Genomic DNA, 23,700 nt, shown 5'->3' with positions numbered 1-23,700 from the left:
CGCCGCCACCCCCGTCATCCCCCCCTCCCCCCGTCCCCCGGGACCCGCCGGGCTTCGCGCTCCCGCCTCCATCCCGCTCGCTTCTGCGCCCCCCTAGGAATCAACCCCCCCCACCCCACCCCCCTGGCCGGGGGCCAGGTACACTTGACGTCAGGATGGCTGTCGTCGTTTTGACGTGTAAACACTCATTTCCATTCCGGCTCCGGAGGGTCTGTGAGCCTCGGGCAGCCGCGCCGGCAGGCAGGCAGGGCTCTGCTCCGCGCCATCGCGTAGCAACGCGGCGCCACATCCCGCCCGCATCCCGCCCGCCCGCATCCCTCCCGCGTCCCGCGGCCATGGCCGGGCGGCGCTGGGCCGCCCGGTTCGCGGCCCTGGCCGTGGTCCTGGCAGCCTGGTCCCTGCCCCGAGGAGGTAGCGCCGGGCGGCTCTTCCTAAACGAGTGGGCAGCGGAGATCCCGGCCGGCCCCGACGCTGCCAGGGCCATCGCGGACGAGCTGGACTACGACCTGGTGGGGCAGGTACGGCCGGGCGGGGGACAGCCGCCGCGGCACATCCCTCAGGATGCTCTGCCATGGGGCTCCTTTCCCATCCCGCGAGGCTCCCTCCCTTCCCTCTCCCTCAAACTTGTTCCCGGCTGCCGCCTGCGGGGCTCCGGGGAGTATAAAGCTCCCGGTCCCCCACCGCAGACTCCCACGGTCCGGGTCCGCCCCTGGCGCCGGGCCAGGGACGGCTTTTTTCAGAGGGGTCGGGGCAGGGAGACTCGGCTCTTCCTCAGGGGACCGTGCGGGGACCGTGCGGGGACCTCTCTCTCCTTGACGGGAGCGGGCGAGGTCGGGCGGGAGGTCCGGCTCTCCCTGTAGGGCTCCAGGCAGGGCAGCTGGCTCTCCCTGCGGAGATCTACCGGGCACCCTGCTGTGCCACAGGGAACCGGGCAGGGCGCTCGGCTCTCCCCCGGCAGTGCGGGCTGGAGGAGGAGAGCGCGGGCGGTCTCGGCTGCGGCCCCGCGCCGCATCCGCCCCGCCGGCTCCATCGCCATCGCGGGGCTTCTCTCCAGCCATCCCTCGGGCGCTTTTTTGGGATGCCGTGACGTCAGCGTTGTCAGGGATGAGTAACCGCCGTGAGGGAGCAGCTTCCTCTCACCGCCCGACGAGGGTCCTGTGCCAGGCGCGGCGTCCCCCAGCGCTGGGACCCTGCTGCCCCCGGCCCGGCCACGTGGTCCGGGTCGCGGTCAGGTCCCCTCCGTGCCCCCGGTGCTGTCTGTGAGCAGCCCCCTCTGACCGCCTGCCCAGCCCCGCGTTAGGGCACGGCCGTGTTCTCAGCGCTCCCAAACCGGTAGGCGTGATCCAGCCTCTGTGCGTTCTGTTCTTCTGCCTTTGTATCCGGTACATATGCTATCAAAGAGCCCGTCCTTAGGGGAGCGGGGTGTTCAAAGTCAGCAGGGTGCACTGGCATGCCTGGTGGCTGGCTGCTGAGCCAGTGAAAACGCTGCTACAGCGGGTGCCTGTACAACCCGGCCCCGCAGCGAGGTGTCTGAAGCCATGCAAAGCTTTTCACACCTGTCCAGCTGACACCCAGGAAAAGAAGATAAAACTAGTGTGCGACCCGTCCATTGAAATGTGGCCGTGCCAAGGTGTGTCTATGAGTGTTGCGGTCATTAGTACACTAGTGCTGTGTAACTCGAGTATTGTAGTAGTAATGACTGCACTTGAGTAGCCCAAATGAAATTACTCCTCCAGCTTCCTCTAGCAGCACACAGGCTGAGAGAAGCACTTGTTACTTGAAGAGTGTTTCCTTGCTTGGATTAAAATATCTGAAGGCTAGTTTCTCCCTCTTTTGTCTTTTAGGCAGAGTGATTTCTTTCAGGTTGTGATTGTTGGTACTTGCTCACAGTGGGGAAATACCTCCTGATAATTAAAACATGTCTGTGTCTTACAGATTGGATCACTGAAAAACCACTACTTATTCAGACATAAAAGTCACCCAAGACGATCCCGAAGAAGTGCTATTCATATCACTAAGAGACTTTCTGATGATGAGCGGGTAAGTGTTAAATTTCCTTTTTTTTTTTTTTTTTTTTTTTTTTAATTCATTTGTTTTTATTTTTACATTTTTATTCTGTCTCCTTACTGCTAGTTTCATATAGAGGTCACAGGCAAACCTTCTTCATTTTGCAAGTCTAATATATTCAGCCATCCGTAGTCGTGCTGAATAATACTTAACTATTCTGTCATTCACAGGCAGAATCTGAATCTCCCTTACCATAAAGTTTACAAGAGCTTTCCAAATTAAGATTTAAGATGGGCCGCACCGGAATTTCAGATGTTGATGTGCCACTGATGAAAATGTGAACAGGGAACCAAGGGTCTGGATTCAAAGTAAAAATCTATAGATGCACTAAGTTTAATTAGGCCATATCCATGCAATTACCATCTGAATTAGGTTTGATTTAAAGTGACTGAATATTAAGTAAAAAAAAGAAGGGGAGAAGGGCTAAGGTCCTGCTGGATTGGCTTCTACGACAAGCTAAAATCCCTTCTCAAAGGATCCATCACACATTCCAGACTTGCAGACTTTTGTTACAATGATATGCCACTACAATCAGAGAACAGACAAACTGGAGAGCCAGGGGTCTAAGGTACAACTCACTGGTGAAGCAGACTCCTTGTTTGTCTGGCTTTATTTCAGAGAGAAGCATTTCTATTTGCAAGCATAATGAAAAACTGGGGTGCATGACAAATTTAAAGAGCAGACCAGAAAGCTGTAAGCCTCTCTTACAAAGTATTTTCTGGGAAACCTCTCAACAAAAACATTTGATTTTAAGATCAGGGTTGTTGCAGCAATCATTGTGACAACATGAGCTGTCCAAACCATGAAGTAACCTAGTTGTCAAAACCAGAAAATTATCATATAAGGACAAATCACTTCAGAATGAGTAATCTATTTGGAGGTTTTAGATGTAAATGTCAGATAGGAGTCTTGTCTGTGTGGCAAGACAGGGTATTTGTTTTGCCTGTTTTGTTTCAAAACTGTACATTGTCTATCCGTTGCAAACAAGAACTGGTTTAACAGTTAAAGTTGAAATAATCCTAACTTGGATTATTTTTAATGAGTTCAAACCTGCAGATTCAGTCTAAACTAGTTCCAATTTATGCCTACATATATGACCAGATGACCCATGTCATTGTAGTACAATGTTCAAGATCAGAGTTTTGGGTGCAGTCTCTCCTTTTTGAACTTACTGCATCAAATAGGTCTGTTACATGGGGAAGAATGAGAGTCTTCAATACATCACATTATAAAATTTTAGCAGAATGGATGTGATTGTATTATATTGCTACCAGACATTATTGTATCCTTGCATTCTTAGATTCAAAATGCTTCAGGTGATTTGCTAAATTTACTGCAATTTCCATTTTATTTACCATCCAGCACGCAAATTAACTCTGTGAATAAATTAGATGTAATTATGAATTATGTTAGTGTATAAACACAAAGCAATCATGTAATGCTGTGTAGTTACACAGGGACCTTTGCTCTAAAAAGCTGCTCTTGTTCAGCAGCAGCCTACTTAAAAAAGATTTAGATTCAACCTTTAAAAAGGGAGAGAAAAGGGAATCCTCTTTTTGTTCATATAACACCTTCATGAATTTTATGGCATGTTAAATGTGAAAGCTGTGGTAAAACTTGGCTCTCATCTGAATATTTATCTACTTCCTGTACTGTTTGTTGTGAAACAGATAAAGGCTGTGAATATATTGAAGGGATAAAATTATCTGGTTACCTAGCTTCTTATAATATTTGCACTAGTTTCCAAATTTACTTTCTTGCAAGTAGATGTAAATCAAGATTTTTTTACTGCTTTATACATCAGTGATTGGAGATTTGGTGTGGGATATTCAGGTTTTGCTGGAGACCATTGGAACCTCAGCTGCTGAGTGATAAACATTTGGCTTGTTTGCCTGACATATGTGCTTGGGAGTTTCAGCTCATCTCCCTTCAAAAGTGAAAAAAAAATAACAAGCATGGAAGTTGTCAATTGCTAATTACTGTTGGGTGGTGAAGAGGTCAAGCTTTGCTGTGTGCAGGAAAGAAAGATAGAGGTTATTGCTCCAACATGTGCACAAGAATGTATGGCCTGAGATTTCACTAGGACAGTTTAAAATACCTATGCTTGCATGTGTATACTCATTTTCTAGGACCAAGGTTTGTAGGGGGGTTAGGACTAAACATATAGCAAAAAAAAAAAGTAGTAAACATGCCTAATGCAGCTACCATTTTGAAGGATTTATGTTCTTTTAGTCAATTTTCATCAGGCTTTCATTAGAAAATTGCATTTTAATGAAACCATACTTTTAAATCGTAACTTCTGTGTCCTTATTATTTCATATATGGTGGTAGATGTCAGGATCATAAAACTGTTCAGTCAGGGTAGGTAAACAGAACAGAATCCATTCAGAGCTTGAAAGTAAAAGATTAGATCCAAGGCAACTCCATGAGGCTTGTCACAGGATCTTGGCAATCTTACTGAAGCTGAGTTTGCTTTGCCTGCTTGGAATTTGGATGAAAAGGACCAACAGTATCTGCATCAGAGTGACCGTGCAAGGGCCAACTACGAATAATGTTTTATTCCCTTTCCAAAAGGAGCATGCAGCACAGAGAGAGGCATCATCATCAGTATTTCATTTGAACTGGGTTCAGTAATACATTCAAGGATGATACCCATATAAAATAAACTTAGTGCCTCAGAGACTGTTGAGTCTGTGCACAAAGGCTGTGCAACTCGTTTGATGCTTTATCAAAGTATGCTGGAGTATTTTGGCTTTCAGTTGCCTTAAGTGGAATTATGCCAGTGATGAAGTTAGTCTAATATTCATAGCTTGCTAATTAACCACATTTAAAAACACCGCTAGGAAGGAGACTTGGAGGTCCAGCTGGTCTGTGAGTAACAGCATCATTATGACTGCTAGACAATAGCCAGAGATAATCTTTCTTATTTCCTTCTCATTCCCAATAGGAAATTGGGAGAGTGAATAAAAGATAAGCAGAAAAAAGAAGCAGGCTGTGGTTTTCCTTGTTTCAGTAAGCACCATTGCTGGGATGATCTTCTAGACACATTATATGGTTTTATTTGATGTAAAAAAATGCCTTGTAAAAAAGCTTTTGATGTAAAACCTCACTTTTTACTTTGATGTAAAAACTCACAGGAGTTCTTTGTTAACTTCCACTTAATGAGTTTCTTTTAATTGATTGTACACTATTGTGATTTCACCAAGTTCTCTTCCCTAAATCTCACTGTACTACAGTTTAAATAATCCTCTTCTCTGTACTGAATATTGCTCATTTTGCTTTAGGCACCAAAATTTCTCTGTGTGACAGAAGCCTTTATACTCTAGGTTAAGAAAGTCCCAAATTAAAGAGGTTCACTTGTTATATATTTACAAATAATTATAGGTGTCTTGGGCAGAGCAGCAGTATGAAAAAAAGCGAACTAAGCGTGCCTTTGTGAGAGACTCAGCAGAAAGCCTTTTCAATGACCCTATGTGGAATCGGCAGTGGTATCTGGTAAGAATTTGTTGCCTTGTGGAACTGTGGAAGGGGGTTGTGCCATCAGCTGCACTATTTTACCAGTATCAGAGTGATTGCACTGAAGGGAATGAATGAAGAGTTCCTTTTGTTAGTGTATGCTGTAAAAATGAGTGATCTCTGTGCATCATTTTCAGGCAACCTTCTCTCTGCTGTGGAGCATCGCTTCTACAAAGGTTCTAGATGCCAATTCAGCTGCTGTTTAGTATTGGAGGGGGCAGGGAGGGAGGGGGGTGTGATATCACAAATTGTTAACAGTTGAAAATTACTTTAATGGTAATTTTAAAATATTTGCTGCTTTTGTGTAAGAACTCCATTACCATATCTGGACCTGGCCGTGTATTTTTTAATTAAAATTGGTAGTGCAGAATACATACACCAGATGGAAACAAAAGCATCTGCATGAATGTGACAAGCACCTTCAGCCACATGGACTAGGATTTATATATTAGAGAGTGTCTAAACCCTGCTCACATGCTCAAAATCTCAGGGAAATAATTTCCTGGGCTCCATAGCTTCTTTCTGTGTATGTAATTTGACAAATACAGTTGATCATTTAGATTTTACATGGTTTGTTCAAAGAGCCTGTGTTTCCATTATGCATCTAACTGTACCTTCAGTCTAGGATTCATTGCTTTCACTCAGAATAGGGATGGGATTAAAAGCAGGTATAACTAATCAAAAAGAAAAGTCAAGCACAAATGGGGCTCGAGTAGCTGGAAAATAGTACTTTTCCTCAGTTCATGTTAGAGAAATCATACCCAGCTCTAGGCTGCTTTCCTTCATTTGAGCTAGGGAAGATAAGTTATAAACCACATAGCATAAAATATTTCCATGAAGATTCCTGCAGACTTCTTTTGAACAGAAAAAAGTTTGCTATCTGTAAGAATTTATCTTTTCTTTGAAGCCCAATGTGAGTTTGCTTCCTTTCCTGTATTCAAAAAAGCAGGACACACCAGACAAATACACAAACACATCCAGGATTCATAAATGCAATCTGGGGGGGGGGGTGGGGGTGGGAAGGGCAACGTTCTGCTCTCCAGAAGATTTAGTTTCTTTTCCCTCCTAATTATGTTTTTTCACGGCTTTTCCCTCTAGTTTTCACACATGAGAAACATGAGAAACATGAGAAAGAAAAACATGCTGCTTATCCTTGTTTGCAATGCACATTGAATTTTCCTGATGAAATGCATAAATACGTTATATATTTTCCTCCAAAATATGTTTTTTGCCTTGCAGTGAATAACTGACTATAACCTCATTTTTGTGATTTGATGGCAACAATTTTAGCTCTATCCAGTGTACCTTCACACATCACCAAGAAAAAATATTATTTCATGGATTCAAGAGAACAAAGCTTGAAATCTCAAATATTTTCCTGAATCAAAGCAGCCAGATGCAGAAAGCAAAAAAGGAAAGAAATTTTATCGCTGTAACAAGCTTCTTTTCCTACTCCTTGTATTTTATGCAATTTTTCTTTGGGGAAAAAAAAAACCACATAAACCTGCCATCAGCTAACATAATTGTGCACAAAGGAACAGAAAGAAAGTGCTTCTTTTTACATCTGTGTTTTTATGGTAGCTGTAAGAATGTTTTCTAAATTAGATGTATATACTGCCCATTTAGTATTAGAGGGGGAAAGTGACACACCTAGGAGATACTCTTCAAAAACTTGCTGCGGAAAAGGCGGCTATACATGATTCATATTTCCAGCTGATTTACCACAGGAGCAGCAATGTGAGTAGTCAAGAGAAAATCGTGATTCAACACAGTTGTTCCCAACCAAACCTTAATTGTTTTTCCCATTAATTATTTTGCTCTGGCTATCTTTAATGTCCAAGGAGAAGATACACTTGGAGGAAATCCAGTTCACTGTACTGCAGGCACTGTCTTAGCTCTTCATCAAATGGAAAGAACAAACATTAGCAGGTCTGATCATTAACCCAGTGTTCCAAGATATATTGGTGCATTCTCACTTTTAGTTTCTGCTGCCTACTTACCAAAAATACAAGTTGGTTTTTGTTCTGAAGTGGTCTTCAGGTATATTCAAGCAGTGGAGTAAATCTTTCAGTGCTGCAAGTATTTAATGAAACTAATTTTTGTTTTGTATTTGCAAAATTTGAGCAAAATGCACATGTTCAGGCTGAAATTGTTTACAGCATCTTCAAAACATGAGTTTGGACCTGTTTGGTATAAATGGATAAAATGTTGATATATTTTAATCCCTTCTGTCTCACAGCAAGATACAAGAATTACTCCATCCCTGCCCAAACTGGATCTCCATGTTATTCCTGTGTGGCAGAAGGGATTTACAGGCAAGGGAGTTGTCATCACAGTCCTAGATGATGGATTGGAGTGGAATCACACTGACATCTATGCTAACTATGTAAGTTTGAGCATTAGAATGCTATGGAATAGATGAACCAGTTGTAAATTTGATAAACAGACGCTCCTCCCCAGCTCATTGTCTGTTCTGTAAGTCAGCTCCCACCGTACAGAGACTGAAATATTTGCCTTAGGCGTGATTTGGAACCTGGTCTGTGTCACAGGAAGCTGAATGTCACTTAGCAATGGTAGTGGGGTGGGTATTTTGTTGTCTTGTTTTTCCGTTCCTTTGTTCCCAGACACATTTTTATGCAGTGATTTAATGCTAAATTATTAAAGCTCCATGAAAAGGTTGTGGAATGGTTAATAGCCATCAAATTCTACAAGCTTGATTGCTGTCAATATGAGGCACATCAAATAAATAAATACAGAGTCTACAACCCATTTTGTATGCAATTTAAAAATGCCTTTTCCAGTTGTCTGAATTAATTCTGCTTTTCTTTGTAGGACCCAAAGGCAAGTTATGATTTCAATGACAATGATCATGATCCCTTTCCTAGATATGACCCAACAAATGAAAACAAGTGAGTAGCTTCACAGTTGTCTGAAGAGAGCAAAACATTAGTGTTGGTTTGTGTGTTAGAAGATATAGTGGAGAAATTTCTGTGTTTCTCCTGTGGTAGTTATTTTATAAAACGAAGAATCACTAGATGGTTGAGCTTGGAAGGGACTTCTGAAGGTCATCTGCTCCAGCAGGGAGCTCTGGAGCCTGCTGCCCAGGATGATAAGGATGGCTTTTGAGCACTTCCAAAGAGGCAGAGGCCACAACTTCCCTGTGCAACCTGTGGCAGTGCTCGGTTGCCCTCAATGTAAAGAATCATTACTGGGTATTCAGGACCTTTCTGTGTTCCAGTTTGTGGAAGCATTCTCACATAATGCTTATATAAACACTAGGATAAAATTCCCAGATGAAGAACTTCATAATTGTAATCTCCCTATGATGTCCTGAATTTCTTCATGTCTTTGCACATATAAGGTGATGATGTTTTTCTACAAGTTGAAGGAAATAATCTCTTCATGTGTCTCTGTGTGTTTCTGTAATGACACCTCCCAAAGTAGAGTTGTACTTCAGTAGTCTGCTTTTCATTGGAATTAGAAAAATAACGTTTCTTGATGGGTCTGTCAGATCTGGGCACACCCATTGTAGTCCAGTTACAGATTTTGTCCATAAGAAAGAGAACAGGAAAAACCTCCTTAGAAGCTGGAGTCAAAAAACAGTCAATTTCTTAAACAAATTAGGATGCCACAACTCAGTACAGATAGCAAGAAACCGGTGCATTGCTTCCCTGTTTCCTATCAGACAATACGGTAGCATTCACAACATAAATCATTGTATGAAGGGAAAAAAATCAGTCTAAGGATAAAAATCCCATGAATAAGACATCTGAAAAAATGGCATTTCTACTTTGTTACAGTGTTATTTTAGAGAAAGAATCCATTATTCTCTGTTATGATGTCATTATCTCTTAAATCTAACTGTATTGCCTCTAATCTTTATTAATAAGTAAATGGAATTCAGGTGAGAAGCATTGAAGCATGTCATTGAATAAGAATCTGTAGCATTACATAATACAACACTTACCTTGGGACTTACAGAACGGCTTTCTGCATTGAGGAATTAGAATCACCCATGAGGAAAAAAAAATTGCATAGAAAATAGTTTGTTACAAGAAGAAATTAGCAAAGGGGATACTTTAAAGGCTCACTTTCTGAAATCCTAAGTAAATGCAGTCATTTAGGAAAAAAGTATCCAAACTGTGATTAAGAAATACTTCTATCATATTTCTGTCTGAAGACAGCTTCCTAGCCCCGTAATTTTACGCCACTTTTTCCCTCTACTAAAATACTGGTATCTGCAGTGCGATTAAGGAAAACATTTATCATCTCATGAAAATATTCCTTTGAGCTTTAAGTAGGTAAAATTATATTTAATGAAGCTCAGGATAAATAAGTATTTTTGTATCATGTAGATACAACTCAAAAGCTCTTCAATAACTGCAATGCATTCATTGAAAGGAAGAATGTGGACAAATCGAGGCCCTTGAAGAGTCTTTCTGTACAATACAACGAAACTGTAATGATGTGTTCTTTATTCTTGCTGTATTTATTCAGGCATGGAACACGGTGTGCAGGAGAAATTGCCATGCAAGCCAACAACAGAAAATGCGGAGTCGGAGTAGCCTACAACTCCAGGGTTGGAGGTAAGGAAACAAAAATAATTAGATGTTTAATATGAATGGAAACAAGACAGATAGTGAGTGTTGCCAGATACCATTTATCTGAAATATGAATGATTGGTCGTTTTCAGAAAACATTTATGTTGCAGTATTATGAGCTTCAAAATCCTGCCTGGAAACAGTGCTGAGTGACACCTGTAATGCTGAACTCAAAAATCAACAGGATGTCAACAGGATTTCTTTAATAAAGTCTGGAATTTGATTATGAATAGATAGATTGGCAGAATATATAACAGCAGCAACAGTATAGGCAGGGATGATGATGATGATGATGATGATGATGATAGCAATGAAACTAGTAATCATAATGTTAATATTATTAACAACAATTAATAATATTAAGAACAACAACAACAATAATAGGAACAACTTATTATTTACCTAGAGTTAAGACAATACCTTTTAAGGAATGAAGGAGTAATTACTTATTAGCGTTTATCCAGGGGAGGAGAGGGATTAAGTAGAGTGAAAGTAGGAGTACACAAAATTACACCCATCCATATTTGCAGCATATTGTTTCCATTTACACAATCACACTCCAAAGGTCATGTCAGTCAAGTTATGCAAACTACTGTCCTTGTGTTTCAACACCTTCCTTCTCTACTGTCACCGTAGGTTAAATTAGAAAATAAGTAGAGTATTTCTTACCCATTGATCAATATCGTTGTTTTGTTTTTTCATCAGTGAGTCAATCTGTTAGTTGTTTATAAAATAATCATGATGCAAGTATCTGTTGCAAATGGTTATTTAGCTCAGAGGAAGTTATTTGTAGAGTCCTACTTTTTCCATTATTCCCTCCTTTTCCTTTTAAAGGACGGGATGATGGGTGGCAATTGACACCCATAACTGGCGTTCCTACCATTTCAGTGTGGAGTTTTGTCGGCTCCCAGTTACTCCACTGAGCTCTCATGGATGTCAGCTTTGCAGTTTGCCTTTGCCATAATGCATTATGCTGTCATGATCTGTTTAAATAAAATATCTCACTCACAATATGAAGATGTCAGATTTTCAAAGGAAGGCAAAAGGGATGTAGCTGCAAAGATGTCTGAAATCTCACTCTGCCCATATTTTAAGGCTCCTGCTTCTACAGAGGAGATTCTTCCACAGCTATTTGCATATGATCTGTGCTCATTTGCAAATGCAAACTACAGATCTGTGCGGGATGATTTATCTAGACAAGGGAAATAACAGCAGGAAAAGCAGTCCAGCAGTCCATATTACCCAGTGAGCAGCATACACTTTGGTGAGGGAGGAGGAAGAATGGAAAAATATATAGGTTTAGCAAAAAAGTGTGGCTAAAACCATCACAAAAAGTTGAAAGAAATTGTAAGCTGTTAGATGTGACCAGACTGATTACGACAGGCGGAAGAAAAATATATTCAAAGAGCAATGGAAGATAAGAGAAGTCTTCAAAAGATTCAGATAAATTTGGAGTGGCCAAACAATGGAAATTTTTTTGATCTAAGCTCTACAGGATGAATTTCTCCATACGCTGTTTTTTACCCTTTTTTTTTTTTTTTTTTTTTTTTTCCCTTTTCTTTTTGTTTTTTCTTTTCCTTTGAACCCATGGAATGACACATTGCACACTTTTACTTGACATTTGTTCAGGATGACTTCCTTAAGTGGCTGTTAGCTTGTAGCAGTTGCCACATTGGACAAATCAGTGGTCCAGCCAGTGACTTCTCTCTGATCATCGGCAGTATTTGCTTTAGGGAAAGAAACCCTGACAATGTGGAATACTTTGTTCTCTAACTTTCAGCATCACAGGTTGGTTTAACTTTGCCTTGAGGGTAAAACAAAACATTCCATTAAGTTTTTTTGTTGTTTGTTTTCTGTGAAAGTACTGAGTTTAGCAATCCTGAATGTTCTCTCCAGTCACATCAATGCCTGGGCCTGTTCTGAATCGTTGACTAGCCTCCCTAGTACTTTGTGGCTGGGAGTACCATGAGCTTCTCTGTGCACCGTGTGAAGAAAAAATACTCTTAATTCCAGTTTTAAAAGTGACACCTTTCAGTGCCCTTTAACATTTAGCTCTTGGTTTTGTGGATCTGAGAAATGTGTATCAATCGCCTCCGGTATAAAGCAGGGTATGTGCATTTTCAATGCCTACTGGACCCTACCACTGTGTTATGATATTTCCATGGTGCTGCCATGGAAATTAAATTATTAAGAAGCTCCATTTTACAAAGGACTGGGCTGAGAGTTCGTGCATAGCGACATGTTGCTAAAAATAGTTTTCTGCTAGGCAGATACATATATGTGTGTCTGAAATTACCTGGGGCTTTGCCTGCTTTTGATTTTGTGGGACTGATGATGGGAGCAAGAATAAAAGAGTTTATGCAAGAGGACAGAATTGGAATCTGCTTAGGGGAATATCACTGCAGTCATCAAATCCCTGAGCTGACTTGAACCATCAGGATTTCTGACGATCAGGAAGGCAAGGCAGTGATTTTTTCCTTCAGCTGTTTTCATCAGTGTAGAGTCGTTGTTTTTGGGGTGTGGTTTGGTTTTTTTGTTGGTTTGGTTTGGTTTGGTTTGGTTTGGTTTGGTTTGGGGTTTTTTGTTTGTGTTTTGTGGTTTGGTTTGGTTTTTTGTTTGGTTGGTGGCTTGTTTTGTTTTGTTTGTTTTGTTTGTTTGTTGGGCTTGGGTTTGGTTTTTTTTTTCTTTTTTTTTTTCCTTTTTTTTCCCCTTATTACTTATTTATTTGCAGACTTGTGCACATTAGTGCTTGCATTCCCACTATCTCATTATGTGTTGCAAGCTCTCACCTGGGGCTTGCAGTCACTTTCACAGGGGCAGATCTTTGCTGGCATGAGAGAATCTGGCAATTCTGAACCAACAGAGAAAAGAGTAACCAAGTCATTCTCTGTTTAAGACAATCCTGGGTAAGTGGTGTTTTAAGTAGCTGAGGCACAGGATAGACCTCGGTTCTTTTCCCAGCTTTGTGAGTGAAAATGGAGCAGCTGTGGTAGAGTGGATTAACTCCTTTGTCTGATTTTAGCACTAATGAATATGAAATAATAAAGCTCAGCTTTATCTTGGAGGCATTAGGAGTATTAAGAAGTCAACCATTTGGGAAAAGAAGAAAAGAACAATGCTTGCAGCCTTTTTTTCCCTGCTTGATAGCATTAAAAAAAAAAAAAAAAAAAAAAGGATCCTGAGCTGCAAGGGTAAGGTTGGAGGTTTGTTGTTGTTGTTGTTGTTTTAATAGAATGGCTACATTTTACCTGCTGTGCTTTGGCAGAACCCCTGTTTTGTGGAAAATATTAGAAAATGAGTACTCATAATTCACCAACTGCCAGCAACAGCGCAGCTGCATTGTAGTACTAACCTGCCAAATCCAAGGGAGCCCAGACATCTTTATTGCCTGTAGACATAGGCTGAATCCTGATTGCTGTGGGTCTTATATATATTGCTGCTGTTGCTGTAAGAGCCATGCCACAGTGGGAATTTTGCCAGATTTCTGCTTTTTATGCTGTCTTCCAGCATTGGACAGTGGTAGAAGCCTCACTGCTTTGCACAGCAAAGGATCCAGTGCAGATGAACCACTGCCTGCACCTGAATTTTCAGTATCACTGAGCCCAGGCTTGCTCTGAAGGAGATTAGATCATGCAGATTCTAATAAATTGTTAATGACTAGATATCTCAGGATTGCTCACAGTAGAAAAAAACCTGTGGCAGTAGAAAAACAGTGAGATTTTTTTTCTGTGGGGCAAATTGAAGAGCTAGTGAATTTGCAGCATCACAGAGATAGCAAAACCTTTAATTACTGTTAGAGCCAAGTGCTTTAGTCAGAAAATTCAGAACTACATCTTTGAACTAAAGCTCTTAGAACTCTTAAAAGTAACGTTGGTAAAACTTATTTTATTTCAGTGGCATTTTAGCAGTTTGAGAAGTCTTTGTTGCAGATGTGAGAGAAGAAGGAGGAAGAAAGAGAAAGCAGTAAGAAAAAATGGGAACAGTAAGCAAGACATCATCTTCTTGGGTCTTTGTAGAAGGAGGGAAAGAAATAAATAGGAGACTAACAAGAATTTAAGTTGTTTTTTTTTTTTTTACATTTGTAGAGAAACACTGAGCTTTGCAAATAAAGTCTAACAGTACTGTTTTACACTGACAGGAGCTGTTCTGAATATTGCTTGCATGAACAACAGTTGGCTGTGGTTGCAGTACTTATAGCTTAATTTTACTGGTAACATTAAAACCAGCTAACAAAGACAAGGAGGAGGGAACAGAAAGTAATCCAGTCTGCTTTTTTTTTTTTTTTTTTTCCTGTGAAGGTATACGAATGCTGGATGGAATAGTTACTGATGCTATTGAGGCCAGTTCCATTGGTTTCAATCCAGAACATGTGGATATTTACAGTGCAAGCTGGGGCCCTAATGATGATGGCAAAACTGTGGAGGGACCTGGGAGACTGGCACAGAAGGCTTTTGAGTATGGGATAAACCAGGTACGATACTTCAGAGAAAAAGGAAGCAAAAATTTAGCAGAGAAGAGAACTTTAAAATTGTTGATACCAGAGAAGAAATGAAAATTGTTTGTGCTGTCTTTGCTCAAATATATTTGAATGGACACAATACATTTTAATAGTACATGTGAGAGAAATTTCCAGATAGAAGGGATTTTTGAGAAAACACCACTAGGGCTTTCTAAACTGGTTATTAGCTGCTAAATGGATAAGCTTTTTTTTTTGCATCCTTAGTTTTGCTGCCTTTTTCTCACCCTACACCCACCCTTCTCTGCTGCTTGTTTTACACCGAACAGTAATTGGATTTCTGCACTGAAAGCCCATAAAATTTAATGTAAAATTCCTGCTTCATGAACAGTTTGCTGTGTGAAATAGTGATGCATTTCAGCACCCTGTGGATGAGCTTGTATTGTGCTAATTGCATTAATTTATAAATTGGTGCATGTCATGATCCAATTAAAATGCAAACAGTACAAATGCTGAAGAGTACTGGGAGCAATTTTTTGTTTGTTTGTTTGTTTTTGTTGTTGTTGTTACACTCTTTGGATCTGTTTGGGTGATAAATTGGGTGCAAACTGAGAGCTGCCATGAATTTATTAGTAAACTACTTAGTTCTTGCCAATGAGGTGAAAAGATGTCTAAAGATGGACAGGTACTAATAAAGAGAAGAAGACTGAATCATAGAGGGGAGAAGAGAGAAATAGCTTGAAGGACAAGCAAACAGAAAATTTTGGGTAAAGGGCCATTAATATCAGTAGGCAGAAGGAGAAAAGGAGAGAACAATTCAGATGCTGACAGCTGACAAAGATACTCTGAGGAAATAATGGAGACGGAGAGGAGAGGCTTGTAACAGGTTATATGCCCATAGGTAGGTAGTAAAACTACAGGGATAATTAAAGGTGGAAATGAGGCAACAAATATTCATTGGTCTTATTCTTAAAAAGCAGGTTCTTTGGTGGAGAATGTATCTTTTTTTCCAGTTTGTTTTATTTCTGATGGGGAACAAATGTACCCATTTATCTCTCAGGATGCAAGCATTCCTTTTGCAACGGTCTGTCTGATCTCCATTCTGCCTAAAGTCAGCCCATGTTTGGATTGCAACAACTCTAATCCTTGGATTCTTCACTGCTGCTCTGGTGGAGCACCTGAGCACAGGCTTAACCTGAAGAACCAAGGAAGTGTTACCATCATTCTAAGGGAAATCAGAGCAGGTGTTGGGATACACCAGAGCTATTTCGGAATGCAGTCTTTGTTTTCAAGAACGCTATATAATTTTCTGCAGTTGATATGTCTTGCCTTTCCAAATTTAAAATTTTGTCACAGAGTACATATTATTTTTCTTTGCTTTTAATGTGTAAGTGCTGTAAATATCTTAGCATTTGCATAAAGAACTGCAAATCTCACCTGAGTGGAATAATAAAAAAATATTTTGTATTCCAACTGCCACGGAATATTAAAATGTGCTTATATTAATAACGAACATGTATGTGCATATATATTAATAATGAACAACACATGAAATTTTGCTTGTCACACAAAACATTTATTTTCCTCGGGAGATCTAGTAGAGCTTAGGACGGGATAGTGATGTATGTTTCCTCTGCGATAGCTGTGATGTTTTATATGGTTATCCCTGGAGGCTGGTGTTGCTGACCCATGGATCTGTGAGAGAAAAGAGATGTGCCCATCATTCATACTCCTAACCCATACCTCTGTGAGTACAGGAAAGGAAAATTAAATAAACCCTGAAAGACTTGCCAATTCTTTTTTTTTAAGGCAATTTTTCTAGAAATGGTGAGAATCAAACAGCAGCATGTGGAAAAATTTACTCATTGAACACAGACTCTGTTTTTTAACTTGAAAACCTGAGGAAAGTTGCTGTATCTGGAAAACTAAACCCTAGGCCAGTGAGATTAAGAGCTGTGCTGTAGGGCGAGCAGTGGGATATCTCAAACAGCTGGTTTATTCTCTCTTGTTTTCTGCAGCACTTTTGGAAATTGCTCCTCTTCCATGTTTGCTATATTAGGCTTTTTGAGGAAAAAAGTTGTTAAGGATACATTGTGAGATCTGAAATCTCTTCGGTAACTGTTTTGTGGTGTTTGGTTTTGTTTTGTTTTGTTTTTTTTTTTTCCCCTTAGGGCCGAAATGGGAAAGGCTCCATTTTCGTGTGGGCTTCAGGGAATGGAGGTCGTCAGGGTGACAACTGTGACTGTGATGGTTACACTGATAGCATATACACAATCTCCATTAGCAGTGCTTCTCAGCAAGGGCTTTCTCCCTGGTATGCAGAGAAGTGCTCTTCAACTCTGGCCACAGCATACAGCAGTGGGGATTATACTGACCAAAGAATTGTAAGTTGCTTTTACCAGTTTCAGAACTAATAGAAAGGTACAATATATGCAAATAACAAATGAAACCTCTTAAATGCTTGGCTTTGAGTGGCAGCTTTATTTTGTATGTTATGTGCTTAGTGCTTTCATCTGAAAACTTTAAGGGATTTATAACCCAAAAAGTGATTGTATTCCTGTATTCTTCAACCTTAAAGCAACAGCTAAACAAAATCATTTTATTGATGCAGTTGAATCAACATGTTGAATTTGTCCATGGTTTGTGAATGCTGTTTGTGTATGAAAGTGGTCTCTGCATGGTTTGATATGGCACTATTCTTCACAAAGGGCAAATGAATAGAGATTCAGAGTTAAAAGAAAACCTGTGATGTCAGGGCCTCTGTTATACCTTTGCCATTACCTTTTTTAAGCGAGAGACAGCAACAACAGTGCCTCCGAACCTTCCAAACTCAGCAAGCAGGCATAGAAGTCTGTGAGCCTTCCTTAATTGTGCTGAATCAAATTGCTGTGGTACAATAATACCGAAATACCTGTAATTTCTGTCCAGCCCTGGTAGATGCTAATTTTACAATACACTGCACTGATGAGGATTAAAAGAGTGTCATTCCAAGTTAGCCTGGACTTCATTCCTTACTAAGTGGCTTCTCTTTATAATTGAGATTTAGATACATGGGCTGATGAGTTTGGTGTTTATTCGTTGCAAATTATAGTTCTTCTGCTGAAGAGGGAGCAGAACACCAATACTAATCCTATGAGTAATTTCCTAGTAAGCAGTAATTTTGAATGTTCTAGGCCCAACACAATGATCTGTTTTCATGATTCACCAGTAAGCCTGAAACACTTACTGTGAAACTTTAAACTAAAATAAGATATGCAGTGTGGGAGTATTCTGTTCCAACACAAAATGCTTTGATACTAAAATTATAGTTGAAGTAAAAAGATTGGGTTGAAATATGAACAGATTTAAACACTCATCACGTTTTCTGCTGGTGAGGAGTGTATTAATACACACCCAGTAAGGGACACGTACTTATGTTTGTGAGTATGGATATGACTGCATTTACAACTGTTTATTTATGGGGTTTTTTTGTGTTTTTTTTTTTGGTTTTTTGTTTTGTTTTGTTTTGTTTTGTTTTGTGGGCTTTGTGGGTTTTGTTTTTGCTTTTGCTTTTGTTTCATTTTCTGTCAAGACAAGTGTTGATCTTCACAATGAATGTACAGAAACTCACACGGGGACCTCTGCATCTGCACCTCTGGCAGCAGGAATTTTTGCTCTGGCACTGGAAGCAAAGTAAGATGTCACACCGTCAGCTTTGAAACTCCCCTCTCTCAACCACCCCATCACCTTCCCCAAAATGCCTGTTTTAAGAGGTGCTAACTCATAGTGCAGCTGCACTTTTTGTCAGTCAGACTTGCTCAGGCTGATGACTAAAATAAGCAGCTACTTGCCCCAACACCTTCCTAGAAAAGCAGAACCTATGTGAGTAAATCATGATGACTGGGGGATATTTTGTGTATTGGCAAAATCATTTACTGATTTCTGGTCAGATGCATGTAAAAGTGAGGGTGCACATGGATTCAGGAGAATGTGATCTGAAGACAATAGTCTGCAGGGGTTTAAACTGAGCCTCAGCCATATTACAGAAAAATTTCTGCCAGTGATGAGGCACAAAAAGGAAGGTGCCCAAGCTTGTCTGTCAGAGCAGGCAGGGAGCAGCCAGGTTTGGATCCTGTAGGGCAGGTAGGCAGAATTTAAATCTTGGGGAAGATAAGAAAGGACAGGACAATGGCTGGTTTTTTTCCACAGAAAACACATTAGGCAGTGGTGCATAAGTTTAATACTCTTGTAGTGTAGATTCAGCTCTGTTTTCTACTGCACAACCCTTCGGTGATGGGAGCCAAAGCACTTAGATACTCTAAATGGTATAGGGTGAGTCACAGATGGAGTCAAATATCCAAAGTCCAGGTCCTAAAAAGATGGATGGGAAAATCTAGTATTGATAGCTAACTTAAAATATTTGATTTGTTTTGGAGGATTGAACTCTACTCTTCCTAGATACCTGTTCTTCATGGACACAGAAATCTTGTCTGCCTGGAGATGTATTGTGAGGATAAGTGCAATATGCTGTGTGTTATAGAACAGTGGGATGCCGTATACATTCGAAGCATTTTCTGTTTCAGTCTAATAATTGATAGAAAAATCATGGATAACCCTGAAACAACTAACAAGCAACATTTTCCGAACAGCCCAGGTCTAACATGGAGGGATATGCAGCACTTGGTAGTGTGGACCTCAGAATATGATCCACTGGCTGGAAATCCAGGATGGAAAAAAAATGGAGCAGGATTGATGGTCAACAGCCGGTTTGGGTTTGGGCTACTCAATGCCAATGCCTTGGTAGATTTAGCTGATCCCAAAAGATGGAAACATGTACCAGAAAAGAGAGAGTGTATTGTCAAAGATAAGAGCTTTGAACCCAGGTAAGGATTTGCATTACCAGTTACCAAGCTGGTGTCTATTGTAATAAAGCCTGAAGGATCATATTCTTCACAGGTTGCTCTGAACAAGAATAAGGGACTTCTTTTGGTTTGTTCAGTTTCACCAGACTGTATTCCCCAGAGGCAGGGAAGCATTTACTTCTTGGTTTGTTTTCTTTAGTGTAAGACTGATAGAAAGTACTAGCATGAAGCCTTAACAAAGACCAAAATTATTATGTCTGCTTTTTCAGACAGTGTATGAAGGATGATACTGTGAGGCTGATCCCAATCAGCAAGGCTGTGAATTTTTAGGAAACCATTAGAAGACACATAAAAGATATTGATGTCTCACAAAGATTTTTAAAAAATAAATGTGTCTGTATTGGGTCTTAGCAATTCTTGTCCTATGACAGGCTTGTATATGTTGAAATCAAGGTGATATATTGAGCTTTAATCGTCTGTAGCTTCTCTTATGAAACACAAATGTCCCAAAGACCCACAGAAAAGTCTTATCAGCCACATGCCTATAGCACAGTGAGCCTGAACAGACAGATTAATTACCATTAGTCACTGAGCTGATAATCAATAAGGATATCTAGATTCTTTTTGTCTCCACATGTTCTCATATACAGATTTTTATCCAGAAAAAATTACCTATGTCAAAGGCTGAAATTATACCACGTGAATGCAACAAAGGTCTGTTCACAGAAATATTTTGCAGTGTTTTGGAGTGAATCTTATTATTTATGTGATTTTACTATCAAATTGTTTTTATGGACTCTGTCTTTTTCACAGAATATTGACCCACTACTGATGTATGTCACACTTGCTCATTACGTGTTTTTATTGCAGTCCTGTATGTTACATTATGATCCCATCATCCTGAGTTTAGAATTATTTACGTGGAGATTTAAATTTCCATTCTGTTTGGAAGTAATGGGAACTGTGCAGAGAAAGCTATGCAGAGTCTCCCTCTGTGCAGAGCAAGAACAGCAGACATTACCTTTTTTTGTTGAGCTGGCATTGACTCTTCCTTTCTCATCATTCTGAAATGGCTGTTAAACATGTTATTTACACTTCATGACCCAGAATCAAAAGCTCCTGTGGGCAATCAAAGAACTACTTCAATTTTGACAGATTATTAAGAGCAAATGAAGAAGTCATCATTGAAATTCCCACAAAAGCCTGTGAGGGTCAAGAGAACTCCGTTGCATCTCTGGAGCATGTGCAGCTCGAGGCAACAATTGAGTATTCCCGTAGAGGTGATCTTCATGTCACTCTGGTTTCTCCATCAGGTATGGGAGGCAAAGACACATTTTGTTTGTGTTGCTGTAGTGTATAGCATTTACTTAATGAAAAAAGAAGTGGTTTTCAGTGGTTAAAGAGAGCTAAATATATCATTGGACAAATTCAGTGAGGACAAAGCATCCAGGGAGCTATAGAGACCCCACTTCAAGCTTCATCTGTTCTGGGTTGTTTTTGTGAAAAGAGATTTGAAAATCATAACTTCAGAAAATGAAGGCTCAGAATGTTTTCACAGAGGTAACTGAACCTATGAAACCTCAGGGCTCCGGGCAGCCAATGAATTACAGATCAATAATTCTTATCAGACTTCCTGTGTTTTAGCAGCCTAATACTCTAACTGAGGATATCTGAATCCTTAGGTTTCATTTCATGCATCTCGCCACTGGTGTATTTAGAAAAACAAAGTGGTTTTGTTAGGCACCTTAGTACAACTGTACTAAATGAGCTAGAATACGGCAAGCTGTCTTGATAATTCCTCGAAGCAGCACAATAAGACAAAAAACCCCAAAATATAATATAAACAGCTAAGAGTAAAGTCTGTTAGATCAACTAGTATTAATAGGAAAAAAATGACAAGGTTTCACATATGAATTTAAATATCAGGCTGATCTAATTACTCTTGTTTCTAGGTAGCAATCATCAAGTACTGCTGCCTCCACTGCACTATCATTTTGCTTTCATGGTTAAATTGGTTTTCTCTTGTTTCTTGCTACTTTTCTACATTCCTGCAAACATTAGTAGCAAATGTATGACATTCTTTTTCTATATTTATGGTGTTACATTTAAATATATCTATAAATTGTAATAAGGCTCCTTGGGGCTTCACTGCTCCTTATTATGTAAATATTGCTCCATCGCTCTTTTCCTTTTATTTAAACAAGCCAAACAAATTTCCTCCTGTGCAGTACAACCTCTTTTGCTGCAGAAATGCTTTGTGAGCTGCAGCATTTTTGTAATAATAACAATGCAAATGCTTTTTTCACCTTGTTGGAGGACCAGGCTGTAACAATATACATCCACTCAGAAAAAAACAAAAAAAACCAAAACCAAAACAAAACAACAAACAAAAAACCCCAAACAAAAAAAACAAAACAAAAACAAAAAACCACCAAAAAAACCCAAAACAAACAAACAAACCCGCCCCCCCAAAAAAAACCCCCACCCCGCCAAAAAAAACCCCAAAAACAAAACAAAACAAAAAACCACAAAAAACCAAAAACAACCCAGTGATGAAATCATGATAAGACTGTGGTTTCGTAATACTGCATGAGCTGGTTTGCCTTAAAAACTTCCATTTCAGAAGTTTCTTAAACAGCTCATCTGTAGGAAAGACTGGTTGTGCCCGACATCTTCTCCTTATGCTTCTTTTATGAGCATTCACTAGCTTTTCGTGCCAGAGATAGAACACTGAACAAGATGTACCTTCTTGGTGTGACCTAACAGCTTGTGCACTCCTAAGCACTGCTGTAAAAATAATTACAGGAGCTGGTGCTAAAGGAGCCACTGCTGAACAGTGTATTTTCCAGGTCACCTCTGCTCTAGACACTGTGCAAGCTGAATATGAAATATGAAAAGTAGGACCAGGCAGTGCATGGACAATGAGAGTGTTGATCTTCCACCCACACAGGGACCAGCACTGTCTTACTGGCTGAGAGACAGAGAGACAAATCTCCAAATGGCTTCAAGAACTGGGACTTCATGTCTGTCCACACATGGGGGGAAAATCCAACAGGCACCTGGATTTTAAGAGTTACTGATATGGTAAGTCTGCCTGTAGCTAAGTAGCTAAGTAGCTGTGTTTGGGAGCTAACACAGATGAAATGATCACTCATACCTACAAAGACTTACAAAGACTAAAGAAAAAAGAAAGGGTCAGATTGTCTTGTTCTTTATGTAAATGCAAAACACCAATCTCATTTCAGTGACATGCACCTGTCAAAAAAAATTCATGATTGTGTTTTGCAGACACATGTCACCAAAATTAATCATTTGATAAGTTTTCTGTGATTCTTGGATTGAAATATGCAATCAAATTAGCATACGGTTAACTGGAAATCCTTTTCTTCAGAAAAGAACACAGCATGGATCTAGTCTTCTCCTGGTCCATGTGCACAGTTTTCATTAACTGAAAACCTTTTGAATTGATTTTTTAGCAATCGTCTCAGCGACCTATTGTGATGTATACATTTCCCTAATTTCTTTCTGAGAGCACGTAGTGCTGAACAATGTTTAAGGATTAAAGCCAAGCAGTCTACAGATACAAAATACATCAGTTTACTAAAGCCACCTAGGGATATGGATTACAACAGCAAGACACCAGAATTAAGCTGCTGAGTAGGCAACTGAAAAATAATTCCCTTCAAAAAGAAAGTGATCAAGCTCACTCATCTCGTTGAAGTTGTCTATTAATAAGTTTGTCCTTAGGGATCAGATCTTGCCAAAATTGGGAAGCTTCCTCTTAGACACTGAGCCTTCAAACTGTACACAGGAGGCTATTGCAAGGACTGAACAGATGGACAAGGCACCAGGAGTAAATATTACTATCAGCAGTGTAGCGTTAATACTGCAGGCTTATAGATAACCCCACGGTTACAGATGTCCTGCTCTTTTAATGCATTTTTGTGGAACGAAGTTAAGAAGAGCATTTTGGTTGTAAATTAGCTCCCATTTCAAGAGAGAGCTTCCTGAAATGTGAAGCAAGATTTTTGTCCTCAAGGCATAATACACTCTTTCCTCACCTCAAAGGTTGTGTTTTCTGTGCTTGTCTCTTACACTTTCTACTTCTGAAGCATTGCAACCAAAATTTATAGATAAACATTTGCTGCTTTCTTCCACACACTGTATTTCAGATTGCTGTTGTACAACACATAATAGCAAAGAATAGTATTTCACATTT

The 23,700-nt window shown here is 40.0% G+C and overlaps 1 protein-coding gene across 1 annotated transcript in view; it reads left to right on the top strand.

Annotated features, from left to right (window-relative positions):
• Positions 1–315: 315 nt before the first annotated feature.
• PCSK1 (proprotein convertase subtilisin/kexin type 1) overlaps positions 316–23,700 on the top strand; it is a 31,266-nt gene continuing 7,881 nt past the window's right edge. Inside the window, exons 1-12 of the mRNA XM_040090750.2 lie at positions 316–518; positions 1,936–2,040; positions 5,452–5,562; positions 7,823–7,969; positions 8,416–8,492; positions 10,081–10,169; positions 14,483–14,655; positions 16,812–17,024; positions 18,212–18,312; positions 19,269–19,502; positions 20,637–20,794; positions 22,432–22,565. Coding sequence (XP_039946684.1) covers positions 336–518; positions 1,936–2,040; positions 5,452–5,562; positions 7,823–7,969; positions 8,416–8,492; positions 10,081–10,169; positions 14,483–14,655; positions 16,812–17,024; positions 18,212–18,312; positions 19,269–19,502; positions 20,637–20,794; positions 22,432–22,565 — 1,725 coding nt within the window. The 5' untranslated portion in view covers positions 316–335. The remainder of the gene's footprint in view (positions 519–1,935; positions 2,041–5,451; positions 5,563–7,822; positions 7,970–8,415; positions 8,493–10,080; positions 10,170–14,482; positions 14,656–16,811; positions 17,025–18,211; positions 18,313–19,268; positions 19,503–20,636; positions 20,795–22,431; positions 22,566–23,700) is intronic.

The sequence above is a fragment of the Hirundo rustica genome, chromosome Z (genome assembly GCF_015227805.2).
Source record: "Hirundo rustica isolate bHirRus1 chromosome Z, bHirRus1.pri.v3, whole genome shotgun sequence".
Lineage (NCBI taxonomy): Eukaryota > Metazoa > Chordata > Aves > Passeriformes > Hirundinidae > Hirundo > Hirundo rustica.
Note: the sequence above shows the minus strand (reverse complement) of the source record. Positions and strands in the feature narration are given on the sequence as shown.